General features: G+C 48.1%; 2 protein-coding genes across 6 annotated transcripts in view; one reads left to right on the forward strand and one right to left on the reverse strand.

Annotated features, from left to right (window-relative positions):
* Nucleotides 1-23672, forward strand: part of ZHX2 (zinc fingers and homeoboxes 2) — a 172665-nt gene that overhangs the window by 138653 nt on the left and 10340 nt on the right. For all 4 annotated transcript variants that reach the window (XM_033843120.2, XM_073794708.1, XM_073794707.1 and 1 more), the window contains one exon: nt 18075-20820. In XM_033843120.2, the coding sequence (XP_033699011.1) occupies nt 18300-20816 (2517 nt within the window). In that variant the 5' untranslated portion in view covers nt 18075-18299 and the 3' untranslated portion in view covers nt 20817-20820. The remainder of the gene's footprint in view (nt 1-18074; nt 20821-23672) is intronic.
* The window catches only part of DERL1 (derlin 1), a 112742-nt gene that overhangs the window by 16369 nt on the left and 72701 nt on the right, over nt 1-23672 (reverse strand). The window lies entirely within an intron of this gene.

A 23672-nucleotide genomic window follows, 5' to 3' on the forward strand; every position in this document is an offset into this window, starting at 1 on the left:
GAATCCCTGGTGGGACAGTGATTAGGACTCCAAGCTCTCATTGTCAAGGGCTGGGGTTCGATCCCTGGTTGGGGAACTAAAATCCCACAAGGCAGTTGGCACGGCAAAAAAAAAAAAAAAAAATGAGAGTAGGTCTTTAAGTCACCGTCACATCATTTTTTTTTCTATTTTCTTTTTAAATGTATTTATTTTATTTATTTATTTTTGGCTGCGTTGGGTCTTCATTGCTGCATGTGGGCTTTCTCTAGTTGTGGCGAGCAGGGGCTACTCTTCATTGTGGTGTGCGGGCTTCTCATTGTGGTGGCTTCTCTTGCTGCAGAGCACGGGCTCTAGGTGCGTGGGCTTCAGTAGTTGTGACACAGGTTCAGTAGTTGTGGTGTGTGGGCTCTAGAGCGCAGGCTCAGTAGTTGTGGTACTCGGGCTTAGTTGCTCCACGGCATGTGGGATCTTCCTGGACCAGTGCTCGAACCCATGTCCCCTGCATCGGCAGGAGGATTCTTAACCACTGCGCCACCAGGGAAGCCCCCGTCACATCATTTTTAAGAACTCTTTGCAGAGTAAATACTTAACCACTATCTACAAGTTCTTTGTTTTCAATTTTCTGTCTCCCCCTCCTAGATCGTGGGCACCTTGAAAGCAGGAATCTTATGTCTTATTTCCTGAGTATCAGAGCAGTGTCTGGCATAGAGCAGGCACTCAAGAAGGAATGAAGGAATGAATGTATGTATGAATGAGTGAATGAATGAATGAACATCTGAGCTGTGTTCTCTTTTCCAAGGTCCATGTTTCTGCTTCCAAAGAATAGGTCTTCTGCTGTATTTCCCTTTTAAAACACCAGGACTGCTGTAGGACAGGCATGGAGCACTGAGGTGAAATTGGGTGGCAGAAAGCACCGCTCACAGCCAGTTCCCAATACTCCTAATGAGGTTTTGAAGATGAGGATGACATGGTCAGATTCACGTTTAGAGACATGACGTTTAATCATGGCATTAGTTGTGACATAGGCAGTGGCAAGAGATCTGTTTCTGAAAACAGAGCACTGATGTTTGTTTAGGATGTACTTTTATTGATTAGCAAGGACTCCAGGTTTGCCCTATATGAATGGCACTCCCGCTAACATCCTGAGATTCTTTCTTAAGGGAAAGAGAATGGTGTGGAATGATACCCAACATGACAAGAGTGAGAGAACGTTGCAAACGGGCATGTCACCTAGCACGTCTACCATCAGGGAAAGACTGAGGATTGCCGTCTTAGAAAGAAATGGTGGCAGCGAGGAGGTTGGCCTGAATCCGCGTCTGTCAGGACGTTTTCAGTCATAGGTGCCAGAAAGCCCATCAGACTGGCGTACGCAGACTGCCGGAAGGGAAGGCCCACGCGTGCGTCAGATTCAGGCGTGGCGGCATGCAGAGGGATGTGATGGGGACTCTGCACCTCTCAACTCAGCTGGTTCCGACCGCGCCACTCGGGTCGTCAGGCCACTCCTTAAATCACTCACTCTCGTTGGGGGACATGATGTACTGAGTGGTCAGGACCAAATCACACGCCCACTGCGGGAGGATCCACAGGGGCTAAGAGTGGGTGGGGGTCTTTCTCTAGAAAGAAGTGGACTGCCCTGGCCAGAGGAGGAAGGTGAAGCCCAGAGGCCAGGCCAGGCTGTAGGGAGTCATTGCAGCTGCTGGGAGAAACCAGGAGGGGGGACCCTGCCTGGAGCAGAGGAATGAAGGATGCCATTGTGGAAGCAGAGTTGGGAGGGCCTGGGACATAATTAACTGTGGGGTGGGGAGGGAGTGGAGAGCAAGAGGAATCTGGGTTTCCAGCCCGAATGACTAAGAAGACCGGGATGCTTCCGTTGGGAATGAGGAGTGTTACGGAAAGATCGGGTTTGGGAGACGGGTGGGGAGCTTGGTTCTACACGTGTTCAAGTTGAGGCTCCCGGTGAGGGTCAGAGACGCACAGAAGCCACGCTCGGAAGAGGCTCCAAGACCAAATTTCCTCTTTAGAGCCACCTTCCAGGTGGGGGTGACGGAGCAGAGCCTGTTCAACTGCGTGGGAGTGGATTGTGCATTTTTTTTTGTTTTGAATTCATGTATTATTTTCCTTGGTCTTCATGAATCATCTTTGTCTTGTTCAAAACATCGTGTTTCAGTGGAGAGCGGCTGCTCCAGCGTTTGTCCAGTTACAAGTCCATGTAGCCTGTCCTCGCTGTCAGCTAGAGGTGGGAAAGGAAGGTCTGGGGCTCTGCAAAGAGGAGCCGAGGCTAGAAAGGCTCGTTTGGTAGACGTCTGTCTGCAAGGGTGAGTTTAGCGCTTTGGGATGGGTGAGATCACCAAGGACAATGGAGAGGAGAGGGATGAGAAGAGGCCCAGAGCATGGAGGTGACAGCAGAAAATGGATGAGGAAGCAAAGTAGGAGCTGCCAGGAAGAGAACAAGGGGCACCACCCAGGAGAGCCAAGGGGAGGCGATTTAAGGAAGGCAGTTTGCCCCACAGAGGCAGTGATGTGGGATATATTTGGCAGTTTAAGAGAAAAGCGTCGACAGAGCAAGGAGGACAGAATGCGCAGAGGTGAGGGATGAAGGGGGCAGTAACAGGAGGGGCGGACAGCAGTCATCTCGAACTTCCTTTGAGATGTTTGATGGTTACATGATCTTAACAGCAGGTACCGTCCCTGCGTTGCAGGCTCAGAGCTTATTGTATTTGGGGCCCGGAGGCAAACGCTGTGCGCAGAGAGCTCACTGGATACTCTCAGCACCCCTTCGAGCACCCCAGCACCCCATGGGTACCATTTTCATCCCCAGATTACTGATGGAAAGGCTGAGGCTTCGGAGGACGGGTGTAACTTGTCCAGGTTCACACGCCAGTGAGTGGTGGCGCCAGACCCAGAAGGCCAGTCTCTTTCACTCGGGAGCCTCTGCCCTAGGAAGCAGGAGTTGCATAATAACGTGTAGACGATGGTGGAATTGAGCAGCTTTGGGAACTTTGATGTTGCTTTTCATGTTTGTTTTGCTTTTGTCTACTTTTTTAGGGAAATGGCAAACCGAGGTGCTCATGACCCAGAGGGAAGGGGATCCAGTGAAGGGAGATAAGAGTTGAGGGAGCCGATGAGTGCTGGGCTAGGGTCCCTGGGGAGCAGAGGGCAGGCCTCGAGGCCAGGTGGATGGGTTAACTTATAACAGGGAGACCCGCTACCTCCTCCGACGTAGAGAGAAAAGAGACGAGTGTGGAGATGGGGAAGAAAGTGACCTTGATCTTCTCAGCAAGATAGAAAGCAAAATCTTCTACTAAAACAGAGAGGGAAAGTTGGGAGAATTAAGATATTGGCACAGTTGCCATAGAAATATCTGTGGGTATGAACAGAAGATGAGTATGTCGGAGCAGCATGACTCAGGTGAGATGAGTGCGTGTAAACACACAGCACATGGCACGGGGACTGGCAGCTGAGGGGCTGTGGGGGAAAAGGTCAGGATGCTCCCAGGGGGGCCTGAGAAGGACGAGGGGCAGAACGGTACCTCTGAACCTCACTTTGTCAAGTCCCTCATCACTAATACCAGCTCACTCATTAAAGTCACCCTTTTAGGGAACCAGATCGTGCCAGCTTTAAAGCGTCTCATTCAGTCCAACCCTGCAGGTGGAGATCCACCCATTTCACAGACGCAAGGACTGAGGCTGGCAACGGTGAACGAGCGTGCTGCGGTTGGTGTTCTCCAGGCCGCATGTGGGTTCGGGACCTGGGCAGTGGGCATCCCAGCTGTGGCCAGAGAAGGGCGGACTGCTGTTAGTAAGTGGCAGAGCCAGGATTCAAACCGGGAGGCCTGGTTCCAGCCTGTGGCCCCTTCCACCCACCACGTGGGCACTAGTGGTGGGAACTAAGGGGGAGCAGGACAGCCATTGGAATTCACTGCTTTGAGTAAAAGTAAATTCTGGGCCCCAGGCTCACGTGGGCCCAAAATGGACCTGCCTTCTCAGGCGTGGCCGGCTTTCTTTGTCCCTGCGTACTTCCTACCCCACCTCAAGTCACCACTCCTACCCACTGCTAGCAGGACACCAGCCTCCTCTCAGAGCTCTGTGTCACCTAAATGCATGATGACGCTAATGTCACCATTTCATTTCATGAATTTCATTTCATCCACTGAAAATTTTTGGCTGGAAGAGACCACGCAAGCTTTCTTCCACCTAATAAGAGAGCATCTCGGAGTAGCAAGTTGAAAAAGACATTACAATTCAATTAAAAGCTTACTCTTTTGAACACTCCCAGTGGGGAAGAGCCACTCAGAATTTGTGAGAAACCTAATTTATAGACCCAGTGTCAGGAAATGGAATTGTTAACAATTAGCAACTGTGTGTTACCGGGACCCAGCAGTGGGCGTAGAGCCAAGGATGGTCGGGGCTCCACCCTCCTCAGCAAGCCAGCTAACCTCGCTGAGCCTCGGTTTCCTTATCTGTGAAATGGAGAGCATCACCGTCTGTGGGTGTTGTGGGAATGATAAAGATTATGCATGTAAATGGCATCTTGTGACTACATTATCCTGCCTACATTTGACCAGATCAGCAAACCCTTCTTTACTTCAAAAACAAACAAAAAAAAAAGTCTGCGAAACTGAGCAATAAAAGTTAAGCACAGGGCTTCCCTAGTGGCGCAGTGGTTGAGAGTCTGCCTGCCGATGCAGGGGACACGGGTTCGTGCCCCGGTCCGGGAAGATCCCACATGCCGCGGAGCGGCTGGGCCCGTGAGCCATGGCCGCTGAGCCTGCGCATCCGGAGCCTATGCTCCGCAATGGGAGAGTCCACAGCAGTAAGAGGCCCGCGTATCGCAAAAAAAAAAAAAAAGTTAAGCACAAACAGAGATAATGGGAAACAGCTTCTTAAAGCTCACCTCCCCAGCCACCGACTCTGCTGCTATGTACCCTGTTGTTTCTAAAGATGTCTCACACTCCATTATCGAGTGCCCTGTATTCTGTGTTCTTTTCTCTTCCAGCATCGTTCCTTGGTACAATTCTTCCCCCATTTCTGCATCATCCTCCGAACTGTCATTCCCCGGGGAGCACGCTAATTTACCCTGGTCCAGCACAGAACACAGCGAGGAATATTTCCCATCTTCACAGCACAGGGTTGGCCTGAGCCCAACCACTTCTGAATCAGGAGAGGCCAACTGATGGCTTCTGGCCGAGGCCACTGAACCTGGCTGCCCATCGGTCATGGTGGCTGCTTGCTAAAAATGCAGATTCCTGGCCTGCTCCTGGATGCTTGGGATTAATAAGTCTGGACTGGGGCTCAGGAATGGGCATTTTTACAAAGCACCCCAGGCGGCATCTGATGGTTTGGGGGCCACCCTATAGGCCCACCCCCAAAATTCAAGTTTAGATTTCAGGTAAGCTTGGGAGAAATCAGTAAAGCTCAGGAATTAACTGAGGGTCACCAGTGACACTTCAAAAGCCTCTCTCATTTCACAGCTGGGATAAATGGAGACAAGGATGGAGACAGATAAGGAGAGAGCTGGGAGCTTAGAGCAAAACCCAGGATCCCTGCATCCCATTCCTTTCTCCACCTATCTCCCCGCAACCATCACCATCACAACATACCTGCCCATCAGAATTCCTTCTTCTGGGGTGCAGTGCAGTGAGGACAATGTTGTGACTTTAAAACATAAAAGAACAATCACACACACACACACACACACACACACAAAAGATCTACCCTTGATGAACTGTGGCAGAATCTGTTAACAGCTCTGTCAGAAGACCCAGCAAAGCTAAAAGCATCCTTCTGGGCTTTGATGTCTTGACAAGATGCTTCCTTTGAAAGTTCAGAGACAGTCCCGTTATTTCCTCTGACAGCCCCAGTGAAAAGCTCTGAAATCAGAAGTGGTGTCCCGCCGGAGCCTGAAGGTGTGATTCCTTGAGAGTGGCACGTGTGCCCACCCACCCTCCCCCGAGGGCCCCAGGCTCCTCCACTAACTCCAACCTCTGACCCCCCTCGGGCTAGAGACCCCGGCCACAGGGGGCCTCTGCAGTCTGACTCTTCACCTCCCCCAGAGCCTCCCTAGGGAGGTCAAGGCGTGGACATTTCCCTCATCTGACAGCCAGGCTATGTGGAAGCCACCTTGCAAAGAGTTTCCAGGGGCTGATTTGACAGTTTGACCCATTCTTCCTCCCCCTGAGGGCCACAGGTCACTCCCAGGGAAGGTCAGGAAATGCTAGTGCCCTGTGTCTGGAAATGAGCAGAGCGAGGAGGAGGGAGACCAAGGGGATGACAGCGGGAAAGTGCTCACCCGGAGAGCCTTCCACCCATGCAGTGTCATCCTTACCTAGGAGTTTGTTAGAAATGCAGAATGTCAGTCCCACCCCAGACTTACTGAATCCAAGTCTGTATTTTAACAAGATCACCGGGTGATTTGCCTACACTTAAAGATCTGTATCCCAACTCTACTGCTCCAGGCTGTGTGACCATGGCCACGCTCCTTAACCTCTCTGAGCTTCAGTGTCTACATAGGGTTTTTGAGAAATGAAACACTTAGCACTCGGCACATACTAAGCTTTCAGTGAATGTTCGCCATCATTGTTACCGGGAAAATGACTAAGGGAGAATCCGTTTTGCCACATTTAAACCCAAATTATCCAGCCACTCCTTGGTGGAGAAGGAAGTCCAAACTGAATGGGAGATAGTTCCAAATACAAAAGCAAACCTAAAGACTGGAGAGAGGGATGTCTCTTAGCAGCCTGGGCCCTGACTATTGAACTTGAGGTTAAAGATGATTATTCATCTGTTTGGCTTGGGGATTACCTTCATTACTGTGCCTTCTTTTCCTGCCATCCCCACCCCCCAAACTTATCTCCCAGACCCTGCTGCTTCCATGATCCTGCCTAAAAGGCCTTGCAACTCCTTCACCAGCAGAATGAAATCCTACCTCCTTAGCATGGCCCTTCACAGTCTAGCCCAACCTGACTTGTCAGGCACTTCTGGGCTGCCCTCACGCCTGCCCTTTAGCCTCAGTCCTTGTCATTCCTCTGACATTTCCTTGCTGTTGCTGTGTCCTCTGCCTGGCAGTACTCTGTTCCTCTACTTGGAATCACTCTCATTCTCTCGGCAGGATCCAACTCCGCCTTTGGAGCCCTGTTTACCCAGGGAGGCTGTGCAGTGTGCAGAGAGAACGGCTGCAGCTTGAGTGGACTTTGTTTAAATCCCACCTCTGCCATGAACTAGTCATGTGACCTTGGGCAAGGCAATTATCCTCCCTGGCCTGGGTTCTCTCTTCCATCAATTGAGGCTAATGACCACTGCTTTGCAGGGTGGTTATGAGGGTTCATCAACAAAGTAGGGAAAATTTCAATTAATCATAGTCAAGACCGTTTTCTTTTAAGAAGAAAGTTACCTCCCCTGTGAAGCCTTTAGCATCCTTTTCCCGCCTGTCCTACACAATTAAGTTCGGCCTCCTCTGTGTTTCATAAACTCTTTCTCCTCCTTGTGTCTGCAATGTCTGAATGCTCCAGTGAGGCTTTCTCACAGAAGGAGTCCCTGACCTCTCTGCTTAAGATCACAGGCCGCCCCACACACCCAAAGCAATCTACAGATTTAATAGGCTCCCTATCAACTTACCTGTGGCATTTTGCACAGCACTAGAACAAATAATCCTAAAATTCATATGGAACCACAAAAGACCCAGAATTGCCAAAGCAATCCTGAGGAGAAAGAACAAAGCAGGAGGCATAACTCTCCCAGACTTCATACTATACTACAAAGCTACAGTAATCAAAACAGCATGGTATTGGCACTAAAACAGACATAGGGATCAATGGAACAGAATAGAAAGCCCAGAAGTAAGCCCACATACCTATGTTCAATTAATCTTTGACAAAGGAGGCAAGAATATAGAACGAAGAAAAAACCATCTCATCAGCAAGCGGTGTTGGGAAATTTGGACAGCCTCATATAAATCAATGAAGTTAGAACACACCCTCATACCATACACAAAAATAAACTCAAAATGGCTTAAAGACTTAAATATAAGATATGACAGGGACTTCCCTGGTGGTCCAGTGGTTAAGACTCCATGCTCCCAATGCAGGAGGCCCGGGTTCAATCCCTGGTCAAGGAACCAGATCCCACATGCCGCAACTAAGAGTTCATATGCCACAAGTAAGAGCCCGCATGCCTCAACTTAGAGTCCGCATGCTGCAGTGAAGATCCAGCGTGCCACAACTAAAAGATCCGACATGCCACAACAAAGATCCCATGTGCCGCAACTGAAAAAGATCCTGTGTGCCACGACAAAGATCCCACACATGGTAGTAAAGATCCCACATGCTGCAACTAAGACTTGGATCAGCCAAATAAATAAATAAATATAAAAGTTTTTTTTTAAAAAGACATGACAACATAAAACTCTGAGAAGAGAACATAGGCAAGACATTTTCTGGCATAAATCTTTTTTTTTTTTTTTTTTTTTTGCGGTACGTGGGCCTCTCACTGTTGTGGCCTCTCCCGTTGCGGAGCAACAGGCTCCAGACACGCAGGCTCAGCGGCCATGGCCCACAGGCCCAGCCGCTCCGCGGCATGTGGGATCTTCCCGGACCGGTGCACAAACCCGTGTCCCCTGCATTGGCAGGCGGACTCTCAACCACTGCGCCACCAGGGAAGCCCTGACATAAATCTTACCAATGTTTTCTTAGGTCAGTCTCCCAAGGCAATAGAAATAAAAAGAAAAATAAACAAGTGGGACCTCATCAAACTTATAAGCTTTTGCACAGCAAAGGAAACCATAAACAAAACAAAAAGACAACCTAAAGACTGAGAGAAAATATTTGCAAATGATGCAACCAACAAGGGCTTAATTTCCAAAATATACAAACAGCTCATACAACTCAATATTGAGAAGACAGACAACCCAATTGAAAAATGGGCAGAAATATGAGGATATATGTATATGTATGGCTGATAACTTTGTTATAAAGCAGAAACTAACACACCATTGTACAGCAATTAAACTCCAATAAAGATGTTTAAAAAAATAATTTAAAAAATTAAATTAAATTTAAAAAAAAAAGAAAAATGGGCAGGGCAGAAGACCTAAATAGACATTTCTCTAAAAAAGACGTACAGATGGCCAACAGGCACATGAAAAGATACTTAACATCACTAATTATTAGAGAAATGCAAATCAAAACTACAGTGAGGTACCACCTCACATCAGTCAGAATGGCCATCATCAAAATGTCTACAAATAACGAAGTCTGGAGAGGGTGTGGAGAAAAGGGAACCCTCCTACGCTGTTGGTGAGAATATAAGTTGGTGCAACCACTATGGAAAACAGTATGGAGGTTCCTCAAAAAACTAAAAGTCGAGTTGCCATATGATCCTGCAATCCCACTCCTGGGCATATATCTGGAGAAAACCATAATTTGAAAAGATACATGCACCCCAATATTCATTGCAGCATTATTCACAATAGTCAAGACATGGAAGCAACCTAAATGTCCACTGACAGATGAATGGATAGAGAAGATGTGGTACATATATACAACGGAATACTACTCAGCCATGAAAAAGAATGAAACAATGCCATTATCAGCTACATGGATGGACCTAGAGATTATCATACTAAGTGAAATAAGTCAGAAAGAGAAAGGCAAATGCCATATGACATCGCTTATATGTGGAATTTAAAATATGACACAAATGAACTTATCTAGGAAACAGAAACAGACTCACAGATGTAGAGAACAGACTTATGGTCGCCAAGGGGGAGGGGGCATGGGGGAGGGATGGATTGGGAGTTTGGAGTTAGCAGATGCAAACTATTATATATAGAATGGATAAACAACAAGGTCATACTGCATAGCACAGGGAACTATATTCAATATCCTGTGATAAACCGTAATGGAAAAGAATATATATATATATATATATATATATATATACACACACACACACACACACACACACATAACTGAATCACTTTGCTGTACAGTAGAAAGTAACACAACATCGTAAATCAACTACACTTCAATAAGATAAAATAATCATAGGTCACCTCACTTCCCACCCCATCCTCTTCTCTGCTTGACTCTTCTCCTTTGTGCTTATCAGTGTCGGCTTCTGCTTGTTTATTCGTGTGAATGTGAGCTCCACAAGAGCAGAGGTTCCTGTCTGCTCACTCCTGCATCCTCAGGACCTACAAGTGTGTCTGGCACTCGTAGGCTCTCGGACAGGATTTGAGGGCTGCACGTGGGGATCACCGTGTGCCATCGAGGGGTATTCAGATGGCCCTGCCCCGCCCAGCTGTGAAGGGCTAAATTGTGTCCCCACCCAAATTCATACGTTGGAATCCCAACCCTCAGAATGTGGCTATATCTGGAGATAAGGTTTTTAAAGAGGGGATTAAGTCACCTTAAATGAAGTCCTCAGCGTGGGCCCTAGTCCAGTCTGACGGGTGTCCTCGTAAGAAGAGGAGATTAGAGATAGGCACGCACGGAAGGGAGACCATGTGAGGACACGGTGAGAAGGGGTCCATCTGCAGCCAAGCGGGGAGGCTTCAGAAGAAACGAACCCTGCAGACATCTTGGTCCCGGACTTCTAGCCTCCAGAACCGTGAGAAAAAAATTTTTGAGGTTTAAGCCGCCCAGTCTGTGCACTTTGTAATGGCGGCCCGAGCTGACTAATACACCAGCTGTGAACTCCTTGAGGACAAGAACCATGATTTCTTCATCTTTGTATGCCCCGTATCCACAGGGTTCTGGCCCAAACCCATATTCAGTAAATAGGGTTCTAATCGAATTGCATTCCACTCACAACAGGAAGAATGATGACTGAAGAAGCACCAAGTGGTGACGGGAGAGCCCTGCACAGACATCCAGGAATGAGTTGTTGATAATTGTCTATACAGGCTAGCCACTTTCCTTATATACTATCTATTCCAAGGTGGTGTCATTTCTCACTAGTTGGGGTTTCTTTGTGGCACATAATAAATACCATAGCGGATAAAAGGAAAATCCAGTCAATCGGGGCTTCCCTGGTGGTGCAGTGGTTAAGAATCCACCTGCCAATGCAGGGGACACGGGTTCAAGCCCTGGTCCAGGAAGATCCCACATGCCGCGGAGCAACTAAGCCCGTGCGCCACAACTACTGAGCCTGCGCTCTGGAGCCCATAAGCCACAACTACTGAGCCCGTACGCCACAACTACTGAGCCTGTGCTCTACAGCCCACGAGCCACAACTACCGAAGCCCATGCGCCTAGAGCCCGTGCTCCGCAACAAGAGAAGCCACCGCGATGAGAAGCCCACGCACCGCAACGAAGAGTAGCCCCCTCTTGCCACAACTAGAGAAAGCCTGCACAAAACAACGAAGACCCAATGCAGCCAAAAATAAATAAATAAATTTATATTTTAAAAAAATCCAATCAATCGCAAAAACAGGCAAAGGAGGCAAGAGTCTGTACTTGGTGTTTGGGTTCCTTCTCCGTGTAACATGTACGTGTGATGCTCTTAGTTGTGCTGTGAGGGGTGGGATTCAAGACAGAAAGAGGCGTGATGGAGAAGAGCCATAGAGGAAGGAAACTTCTCACCTCTCCCCTCCTTCTGGGCACCAGGATCTTAAACACAATGGTGTTTAGTTCTAATCTGCTCGGGCCACTCCCCCCAAGGGCAGGGATTGCCTCTGAGGCTCCCCACCTACCGCTGGGCCCTCAGCACAGTGGCTGGAGCAGCCTGGGGACCACTCGGTGCTGCTTTGAAGTGGAGTGTTTTCAGGTCGGTACAGAACGTGCCTGCACGCAGTTCAGACCCGCCGGGAAACTGGCCCAGGGCGAGGCCCGCGACATGGAGCCGGTCTGCTGGGATACTCACCACCCGCCACGGAAGGGACTGTGTCAGAGTTTTAACGTGCATTTTATTCATGCATTCATTTGTTTTTTATTTTTGCTAACTTGGGCAAGTGTACACCTGAACCTGAAGACTTGGCCAGAAATATGCAGCCTTCACGCCAGCGAGTAGCAGGCCTCGTGGCGCTGGTCCCCTCACTGGTGGCTCACAGACTTTCAGAAAGACAGACGCCAAGTCTCCACTGCTCTGCAGACACTCACCCCCTTGTTGTGCTCGGATTATTCTTCCAAGGGCAGTGGTTCTTGCAGCTTCACTGGGGGGACCTTGGGAGAGGAATTCTTCAAAGGCTCACTGTTTTCTGAGCCCTCCCCACCCCTCTCTTTCCTTCCTTCATCTTCCCTTCTTTTTAATCTGCTGTGGTTTTCACCCCTGGTTGCCAAATACGTTTTAGAAGATACCGTCTATTCTGAACCACAGTTCGTAGAACATCAGAAAGCTTTTAGGATATTTCACCACAAATTTGGCTCATTTCTTGGCCTCACTTGTCAACAGATTTAAATAATTCTAGATAAAGGAGTTTCTGTGAAAAAGTCTCTGCTCTCCCCTGCACCTATTCCTGCCCAATTTCTTTGTTCTGCAAAAGAAAAGTCGTCTTCTGCTCCCTCTCTTTTAAAAATCATAATCCAAAGGCCCAGGCCTCTTGGAAAGGCGGCACAGATTTGGCCACATTCTGCTACGTCAGCGGTAACCCCTACAGAACTGTAGGACCTCCTTTCCCTTACCGAGTTCCTCCGCTCATAGAAGCCCTCGTGCACACTCACACACATTCACACGTGCACACACAACACGTGCAACATGTGCACATACGTGCAAGTGCAGGCATGTTCGTGTAAGCGCACACACACGTGCAGTGTACATGCACGCAATACACATGCACGCACCCACATCACTGAGCGTCCACGAGAGATGTTCCCGTACATCACTGGTCCGCATCAGCAGCAGTTCCCTCAGGGTAGCCACTCTGCAGTTAATTTAACGTTCAGCCAGTCTTTATGGAAAGCATACGGTGGACCAAATACCGCTCTAGGTTCCGGGGAAATCACAGTGAAGAGTTCCTGCCTTTGTGGAGTTTATATTCTAGAACAGCGCCGTCCGGTAGAACATCCCTCAGTGAGAGCGATGGCCCGCATTGCTTAATACAGTAGCCACCAGCCACGTGCAGCTACTGAGCACTCGGAATGTGCCTGGTGCAACTGAAAACGGATCTTAGATTTTATTTAATTTTAATTAATATAAATGTAAAGAGGCACATGTGGCCAGTGGCGGCTGTGTTAGGAGAAAATGGGTAGGTACTCTCTCCTGCCTCTTCCTTTAACCACAAAAATATATAAGTAAATTTTGAATATTAAAAAGTGCTATGCAGGGAACTATACTCAATATCTTATAATAACCTATAATAGAAAAGAATCTGAAAAGGAATATATATATATATATATATTGGGTTGGCCAAAAAGTTTGTTTGGGTTTTTCTGTAAGATCTTACGGAAAAACCCTATATATATATATATATATATATATATATATATATATATATATATATATATATATATATATATATCTGTATAACTGAACAATTTTGCTGTACACCTGAAACTAACACAACATTGTAAATCAATTATATCTCAATGACTATATATATATATATATATATATATATATGGTACTATGAAGAAAGCAAAGCAGGGAGAGAGTGACTGGGGAACTGGGAGAGGCAGTATTTTACACGGAATGGTGGTCAGGAAAGGCCTCTCTGTGGAAGGGTGACTTTCACATGGAGCCGTGAAAACCGAGGAGCTCTAGGAGTGGACTTCCTGGCAAAGGCCCTGTGATGGAAGGGATACACCTGTTCCAGCAGCCAGAGTGATAGGGGCAAGTGGGGAGGGGAGCAGGGACCAGAAGGGGCCGGGGTTGGAGTTCACTCTGATGGGACCCAAGAGAGGGCTTCATGCAGAACAGTGTCCTGAACTGATTCCTACCTTAAAATCTCCCTCTGCATGACTATCATCAAAAAGAATACAAATAACAAATGTTGGCAGGGATATGAAGAAGAGGGAGCCCTCATGCACTGTTGGTGGGAATGTAAATTGGTGCAGCCACTGTGGAGAATAGTATGCATGTTTCTCAAAAACTAAAAATAGAACTACCATAGGACCCAGCAATTCCACTCCTGGGTATATTTTGTAAAAAAAAAAAAAAAAAGTACTAATTTGAAAAGATATATGCGCCCCAGTGTTCATAGCAGCATTATTTACAATAGCCAAGATATGGAAGCAACCTATGTGTCCATCAACAGATAAATGGATAAAGAAGATGTGATACACACACACACACACACACACAATGGAATACTACTCAGCCTTAAAAAGAATGAAATTTTACCATTTGCAACACCATGGATGGATTTGGAGGGTATTATGCTCAGTGAAGTAAGCCAGACAGAGAAAGACAAACACAAATCACTTATATGTAGAATCTAAAAAGTACAACAAACTAGTGAGTATAACGAAAAAGAAGCAGACTCACAGATACAGAGAACAAACCAGTGGTTACCAGTGGGGAGAGGGAAAGGGGAGGGGCAAGATAGGAGGAGAGGATTAAGAGGTACAAACTGTTAGTCATAAAATAAGCTACAAGGATATATTGTACGCCATGAGGAATACAGCAAATATTTTGTAGTACTATAAATGGAGTATAACTTTTTTTTTTACAAGTTTTGTGTGCGTGTGTGCGGTACACAGGCCTCTCACTGTTGTGGCCTCTCCCGTTCCGGAGCACAGGCTCCGGACACGCAGGCTCAGTGGCCATGGCTCACGGGCCCAGCCGCTCCACGGCATGTGGGATCTTCCCGGACCGGGGCACGAACCCGTGTCCCCTGCATCGGCAGGCGGACTCTCAACCACTGCACCACCAGGGAAGCCCCCTGGAGTATAACTTTTAAAAACTGTGAATCACTACATTGTATACCTGTAATTTATATAATATTATACACCAACTATACTTCAATTTTTAAAAAACCTTTAGAGATTAAAAATAACATTTAATTGCTTTTCAGTACCAAAATGAATTTCAAACCATAAATAAAGCCCATCAAGAAGCAGAAAGAAAATCCCTGTGCTGCTCTAGAGAGGAAGTAAGCAGGAGGCCTGTGGAGGCTTCCAGACGGGAGATGGAAGTGGTCCGATACTGGGTTTATTTTGAAGACAGAGTCAACAGGATTGCTGATGGACTAATTTGGGGGTGAGGTAAAGAGGATTTTGGCCTGAGTGTGCCATAGAGATGGAGATGAAGAGCTGTAGACATGGTGGGGGGGTGGGCAGGACCCATGTTTGAGGGGGAAAATCAAGAGTCTGATGTTCAGCTAAACATGTCAATTTGGGTGTTGTCAGCAAAAAGACACAGCTCCCCTCTGCTCTGCTGTGCCCATCTCCTGTCCTCACCAGTGCCCTGAGGGACCCTCACCCACTGCTGATGAAATTGCCCAGCATCACTTTGTTATAAGGCAGAAACTAACACACAATTGTAAAGCAATTATACTCCAATAAAGGTGTTTAAAAAAAGAAAGAAAGAAAGAAATTGCCCATCATGAAAATGCCTCAGAGTGGCCATTTCTGGGTTCACAGGGGAGGGATGCCCCTCCCCCGAGTCCTGCACAGGTTTGTCACCTGACCCCCTAAGCATATAAGTGGGGCCCCAAGTCCCAGAGGGTTGCTCTTGAAAATAAGTCCATTAATTCTTCCTTGAGCCCTCTCTTCAGTGGAACTCAAACCTAGGCCAGTGGGAGGGACGGGAGAGGATATGCTATCCCCTCCATCCCCTTTCCCCCGGATGTCATGTCGGCTACCCCTGTTTCCAAACACACAATGAAAGGCCATTCTCTATGGAAGCCCGTGCATTTAGATACTCAGCGTGGTCCAGCCCATCACTTCCCCTGTGGGGGTTCTGTTAACATAACCTACCTTATAATAAGCAAATTGTTCCTGTACTCCTAAATTAATATTTGTTTAATGCAATTCCAGTCAACATTCTAACAGAATTTTATTTTGCAGATGATTCTGATTCATGAGAACTGATTTACATTAATAGGTGATCAGAATAACCCAGACTTATTTGGCAAAAGAAGAATGATAAAGAGAAACTCACTCTACCAGATGTTAAAACATGCTCTAATCTACAAAAAAAAATTTAAGTGAAGCATAAGTTGTAAGGCTCAAGAGCTAGAGAAGAGGTAGAGAACAGATAATCCAGAAACACCCTAGTATACAGAAAAATTTAATGTACGGCCAAGGTGGCTTCACATATTAGTGAGAAATAAATAACACTATACATGTTATTGAGATAATTGATAACTTTCAAGAAAAATGGTTAGAATTGTATCTCACAGCTTACCCCAAGATCAGTTCGGTTCAAGTCCAGACAAGTTATATGTAAAAAATAAAGCCAAGCGCTTCCCTGGTGGCGCAGTGGTTGAGAGTCCGCCTGCCGATGCAGGGGACACGGGTTCGTGCCCCGGTCTGGGAAGATCCCACATGCCGCGGAGCAGCTGGGCCCATGAGCCATGGCCGCTGAGCCTGCGCATCCGGAGCCTGTGCTCCGCAATGGGAGAGGCCACAACAGTGAGAGGCCTGCATAATGCAAAAAAAATAAAATAAAATAAAGCCAAAACACTCTAAGAAAACATAGAATAATAGGTCTCAGCTATCAAAGCAGGGAATCACCTTCTAAATGTAAAATCACAATGAAAGAAACCACAAGAGGAAAAGACTGATAAATTTGCCGTTTAAAAATGAAAAATTTCTCCCTGTAAAACATGAAAAAATACCATATGCAAAACTAAAAGGTAAATGACAGACTGGAAAATTTTTGCAACAAATATAGAAAGGTACTAATGTTTTTAATATAGAGAGAACTCATAAATTAATAATAAAACCACTGGGCATCACAATATAAAAATGACATAGGGACTTTCCTGGTGATCCAGTGGGTAAGACCCTGCGCTCCCAATGCAGGGGCCCTGGGTTCGATCCCTGGTCAGGGAACTAGATCCCGCATGCATGCTGCAACTAAGAAGTCCGCATGCCACAACTAAAGATCCCACGTGCCACAACTAAGACCCGGCACAGCCAAAATAATTAATTAATTAATTAATTGATTTTAAAAAATAATAATAAAGTATGTTTTTTTAAAATGGCATAAATCCACAATTCACAAAAGAATACAAATGGCAAGTGAATCTTTGAAAACTGTTCACCCTTATTAGCAATCAAGAGAAGCACCAAAGCATATTAAAGCAGTTTTCCCGTATCTAATTGGCCAGGCTTTTTCATGGTAATATTTCATGTAAGCTAAGTGGTGAGTCGGGCATTCATTCACTGCCTGCGAAAAGGCCAAATGATGCAAAAACTTGGCCATATGAGTCAAGAGAATGTAAAATGTTGACCTCCTTTGACCCAGTGCTTTCACTTCAGAAATAAGGACTAAGGGTATTGACTACAATGTTGTCAGAAGAGCCAAAAATTAGGAATAAATGTCCAACAAAAGTCCAATGGCTAATTACATCATGTATGGTATATCCCTACAATGTAATGTCATGCAGCCATTTCTTAATCATGCTTTTGCTCAAAGTTTGTGAAAATGGGAAATGTTCAAGTGAAATGAAGGAACTACGATATTTGGGGCGATGTTTTTCTTTTTTATACTTTGATGCCTTTTCTGGATTTTCTATAGTGATTTTACCGTTATGTTAATAAACGAAACATTCATATCCATCTTCTAACTCCTATATAAATTCCACTCGCCAGCCCCAGGCAAGCATCTTGCTTCTGATGTACCGTCCATAAAAGCGGCTTGCGAACCCAGCCAACACTCACTGCAAGGTGCCCTCCAGCACCCTACCCACCACTTCATAAGATCTCAGTGCCCTTGTTGCTTTTCTGTATCCCTTGGTCTCTAAACATGAATGAGTGACCTGCATCCTCATTTGCTTGCTCTGGGCCCGTCCCCACTGCCCTTCCCAGAGAATGGAAGAGAAGAAAAATGTGATCTTTCATGCTTAGGAGTACCCACTCTCACACCATCTGTGCGCACCTGGGTATTTGCTTTGGGTGCCAGTTGGGCTGGGTCATGGGAGCAACTTAGAAAGAAATGCTAGTTCCTTTTGCCCTGTGAGGAAACACTGACACTCTCTTTGTTCTTGTCCCACAGGTATGATGCTGCCTCTTGTGTTTAGCCATTGGAACAGTTACAATCTTCTGCACTGAAATCATTCTGGAAACTCAAGCACCAGACTTCAGCGTTCAAGTGAAGCCAAAGCCATTGGAGCGGGGCATAAAGCCAAAAGCCTTTTATCTTAGTAGTTCCAAAACTTTCACTGCCCCTTCCCTACCCGCCCCCGTCCCCCCAATAAGCCATTGCACACAGACAGACAGCATGGCGAGCAAACGAAAATCCACAACCCCGTGCATGGTTCGGACATCACAAGTAGTAGAACAAGACATGCCCGAGGAAGGAGACAGGGCCAAAGAGAAAGGAATCGGCACGCCACAGCCCGAAATGGCCAAGGACGCTTGGGCAGCAGAACCTGAAAACTCTTCCAAAGAAAATGAAGTGATAGAGGTGAAGTCTACAGGGGAAAATCAATCCAAAAAACTCCAAGGTGGTTATGAATGCAAATACTGCCCCTACTCCACGCAAAACCTGAACGAGTTCACGGAGCACGTTGACACGCAGCACCCCAACGTGATTCTCAACCCGCTCTACGTGTGTGCCGAATGTAACTTCACAACCAAAAAGTACGACTCCTTGTCTGACCACAACTCCAAGTTCCACCCCGGGGAGACCAACTTCAAGCTGAAGCTCATCAAGCGCAACAATCAGACCGTCCTGGAGCAGTCCATCGACGCCACGAACCACACCGTGTCCCTCACCACCAGCGGCCCCGGGAGCGCGGACAGTGACCCTGGGATCTCGGTGAGTAAAACCCCCATCATGAAGCCAGGGAAACCGAAAGCCGATGCCAAGAAGGTGCCCAAGAAGCCAGAGGAGGCCGCCCCCGAGAACCACATGGAAGGGACCACCCGCCTGGTGACAGACGCGGCCGAGATCCTCTCAAGACTCGGGGGCGTGGAGCTCCTCCAGGACACCTTAGGACACGTTATGCCTTCTGTCCAGCTCCCACCAAATATCAACCTTGTCCCCAAGGTCCCCGTGCCGCTGAACACTACCAAATACAACTCTGCCCTGGACACCAACGCCACCATGATCAACTCCTTCAACAAGTTCCCTTACCCAACGCAGGCTGAGCTGTCCTGGCTCACAGCTGCTTCCAAACACCCGGAAGAGCACATCAGAATCTGGTTTGCCACCCAGCGCCTAAAGCATGGCATCAGCTGGTCCCCGGAGGAGGTGGAAGAGGCCCGGAAGAAGATGTTTAATGGCACCATCCAGTCGGTGCCCCCAACGATCACTGTGCTGCCCGCCCAGTTGGCCCCCACCAAGATGTCACAGCCCATCCTCCAGACAGCGCTTCCGTGCCAGATCCTCGGCCAGACCAGCCTCGTGCTGACTCAGGTGACCAGCGGGCCGACGACCGTCTCTTGCTCCCCCATCACGCTCACCGTGGCCGGAGTGACCAACCACGGCCAGAAGAGACCTCTGGCGACTCCCCAAGCTGCCCCCGAGCCCAAGCGCCCGCACATCGCTCAAGTGCCAGAGCCTCCGCCCAAGGTGGCCAACCCTTCGCTGACCCCGGCCAGCGACCGCAAGAAGACGAAGGAGCAGATCGCACACCTCAAGGCGAGCTTCCTCCAGAGCCAGTTCCCCGACGATGCTGAGGTCTACCGGCTCATCGAGGTGACCGGCCTCGCCAGGAGCGAGATCAAGAAGTGGTTCAGCGACCACCGGTATCGGTGTCAAAGGGGCATCGTCCACATCACCAGTGAATCCCTTGCCAAAGACCAGCTGGCCATCGCAGCTTCCCGACACGGCCGCACTCACCACGCATACCCAGACTTTGCCCCGCAGAAGTTCAAAGAGAAAAGCCAAGGTCAGGTGAAAATCCTGGAAGACAGCTTTCTGAAAAGCTCTTTCCCGACCCAAGCAGAACTGGACAGGCTAAGAGTGGAGACCAAGCTGAGCAGGAGAGAGATCGACTCCTGGTTCTTGGAGAGGCGGAAGCTTCGGGACAGCATGGAACAGGCCGTCCTGGATTCCATGGGGTCCAGCAAGAAAGGCCCAGACTCGGTGGCCCCCAATGGTGCTCTGTCTCGACTCGACCAGTTCTCCAGCGCCCAGGTGCCCGGTTCTTTGCCCAGCCCTTCACCAGCAATTACAAAAAATCAAGAACAGGTTCATCTCCTGAGGAGCACGTTTGCAAGAACCCAGTGGCCAACCCCCCAGGAGTATGACCAGCTGGCGGCAAAGACCGGCCTGGTCCGAACTGAAATCGTGCGTTGGTTCAAGGAGAACAGATGCTTGCTAAAAACTGGAACCTTAAAGTGGCTGGAGCGGTACCAGCAGCGGCACGTGGCGGATGATCATGGCTACGACGCCCCGTCGAGGAGGGCAGCAAAAGCCGTCATCGCCGAGAGCTCGAAGAACGGGAGCGAGGGCGGTCCGCAGTATCACAAGGACCCCAAAAAGCTCTGCAAAGAGGACTTGGAGAAGCTGGGCCCCAGGATGAAAGCAGGCGGCGAGCAAGCAAGAGACGGTTTGCTGGCAAAGCCCTCGGAGGCCACCTCGGACAGATCAGAGGGCAACAGTCGGGACGGCCAGGGCAGCGACGAGAATGAGGAATCGGGCATCGTGGATTGGGTGGAGGTGACGGTCGGAGAGGAGGACGCCGTCTCAGACAGGTCGGACAGCTGGAGTCAGACGGCAGCAGAAGGTGCGGCGGAACTGGCCGACTCGGACTCCGACAGCGTCCCTGCTGAGGCCAGCCAGGCCTAGACAGGTAACGCCACCTGTCCCCCCGGGAGCCAGGACAGGAGGCTGGGTTTCTTTCTTTCTATTGGCAGAGTCGATACAGGTGTTGGGTACAGAGATATGGACACAGATCATGGGTTCTTCTTTCAAGCTCTTTTAAGACAAAGGAAGAAGAATAGGTGTTGCTAGATTTTATGTTTTTATTTGCAAGGTAGAGCTGATAGGTGACAGCATCACTGCCTGTGGCCTTTGGGGGCTCCATCCGTTCTAAAGTCTAGTAACAAGATAACACAACACAAGGCCTGTTTTGTGTTCACTGGTGTAAGAGACAAACATGAAAGGATATGTCTTTTTCTTTTCTTTTTGGATTTTTTAAAGAATAAGTGTCTACGTTTACTGAATAAAAATTTGGGATTGTTTCCTTTAACCTGAAAGGTTTTGAAAGTACCTGGTATTTACCTCGCCGCGGCTAAAGGAAGGTGCGCCCACGTATGTCTCATTAAGTTAACCCCGCTTGTTGCTGTGCTGATGGGGTCCCCAGAGCCCCTTCAAATCTGGAGGAGACTGGTGTAAATTAGGTTTGTGGAGCCACAAAAGCCTGGGAGGTTACCATGGTCACTAATGGCCATGTCATCCGCAAAACGGGACGTGCCACCCAAGCCCTTGGTGTTTATGCTTCACCAGAGGTCTGTGCAAGTCAGGGCCTGAAGCATGGCAGCTTTCTTGATGGTATGTTTAGAAAAGGGGGCGGGGTGGGGGGGATGGCAGAGAGAGGGATACAGGAGGGAAAGGTCTACCTTGGCCAAAGCCGAAGTATGCCAAGGGCAGCTTAGAACCAGGAGGGAGATGCACGATTTACCATTTACAATCTGCCCGGCTTGGCTTCTCCAGAGGCCACTTAAAAGGCAATGGAAGCCCCGCGCCACCACCATGTCATCTTTAAACATAGTGAAAGGTAAAAACCTCTAGAATGATTGATAAGGTCCCCAAGGGAGCCCTGGAAACTACCATACCTTTTTATTTATGAACTCGGACAACTTTGGCCAGCCATGCCCCTCATTAATTCATTTATTCAGTAATAAAACGAGGCACCTGGCAAATAAATAAAGTCCTCTAGAAACCTTATTTTAGCCGGTTCCATCAGCTATTAAAAGAGCAATTTAATGAGCAGCCAATCACAGAATGCCATCAAGTCTTTCTCCTCCAACTTTGCAGGAGGAAGTGGTAACGGGTTGCGGGTGAGGAAGGTGAGCTAGTGATAGGAGGGGTTAAAGGGCATTACGCATCGCACCAACCACCCGCCTCCACCCGGCTACAACGGTTTCAACCTCCCTCTAGCCATTTTCTTGCTTCTTATAAGAATCTACCAGGGACTACCCTGGCAGTCCAGTGGTTAAGACTTTGCCTTCCAATGCAGGGGGTACGGGTTCGATCCCTGGTCGGCGAGCTGAGATCCCACATGCCTCACTGGCCAAAAAACCAAAACATAAAACAGAAGCAATTTGTAACAAATTCAATTTTAAAAAAGGACCCTACCAAACCAGCCCATATCCCCCTTATTGAAATGAAGGAGCAATTTTTTTTTTTTTTGTCCAATCAGATTCTGCCTGAAAGCTCCTAGTTTGCCCCATCTTCCATCCCAGATTGTTCTGATGCATAAACATAAGTCTACGTGATTGCTTTTTCCACCTACCACACAGTAGACAGTTGGGTTCAATTCAATTCAACAAATAAGTCCTGAGCGCCTACTGTATGTGGGCGAATGTGCTAGGCACTAGAGAGGACAGGATGAAGAAGATAGAGTCCTCCTTCACCTAGAGCTCAGTCAGACCAACAAGAAGGGAAATTGCTCTTCCTTTATTTGCCAGGGTGCTCCGTGGCATGATGGAGACATGCACGCAGGAGGGGCACCCAGGCTGGAAGTCAGGGAAGGCTTCCTGGAGGAGGGGACAGCTGACTCAGGAGCTAGCCAAGTGCACAGACAAGGAAAAGAGTGTTTCAAGTGGAAGGAAGAGCCAAGCAAGGGTCCAGAGACAAGAAAAGGAATGGTGCAGCTGAGGAACCAAAAGAGGTTTGGCATAGCCAGAAAGTTGAGAAGAGGCAAACCAAAAGAAAACCTGATGGCTTTCCACAGCAGGCAAAAGTTATTCTGAACCAGTTGTGTTTGCTCAATTTGGACATAAGGATGCTAATCGTTCCTGTGTCCAGAGTTAGCTCTGGACGCACATCGCTGAGTGGGAGGTATCTAGGGATGGCAGCCCCCCAGAGGCCCCCAAGGCCACCTGTCCCCAGCTTTTCTCTCCCAAACTATACCAACACCAACAGTTGACGGCGCCCATCTGAGTTGGTTGCCACTGTGCTTGACCCCCACCTGAGGCCCAAGAGAAGGAGAAGGGGGAAGAAATGCTGAAACCATAAAGAGAAGCTTTGGGGAGGGAGGGAGGGAGGGGGGGAGGGAAGATGCCAGGCCTCCTGAGTTCAGAGGCTGAGCTGGGCGCTGTGGCCACAGATGGTCTCATTCAATTCTCCTAGCGGCCCTGAGAGGTAAGCTTCTCTATATTTTTATAAAACCAGAAACTGAGACTCAGAAACCAAGGAACTTATCCACATTCTCCCAGCCAGCACCTCGGTTTCACTCTGGAGCCTTCGTTCTTCCTACTGCCGTTTCTGCCTCTTTATTTCTGACAGAAATTCCCCATTTCTGATTGATAGCACCTCCCACCCCTGACCCGCTCCTGTGGCGGCAGATACCTAGGGTTTTTAGAGTTGACTTTTGAATTAACATCAAATAATTCAGAGATGCAGGAACTAGTCAAGTCCCCCCAAAAACCAGGAACACCCAGGAACCGCTCTTTTATGTTTATTTATGGCGAACGCCAC

The sequence above is a fragment of the Tursiops truncatus genome, chromosome 17 (assembly GCF_011762595.2).
Source record: "Tursiops truncatus isolate mTurTru1 chromosome 17, mTurTru1.mat.Y, whole genome shotgun sequence".
NCBI lineage: Eukaryota > Metazoa > Chordata > Mammalia > Artiodactyla > Delphinidae > Tursiops > Tursiops truncatus.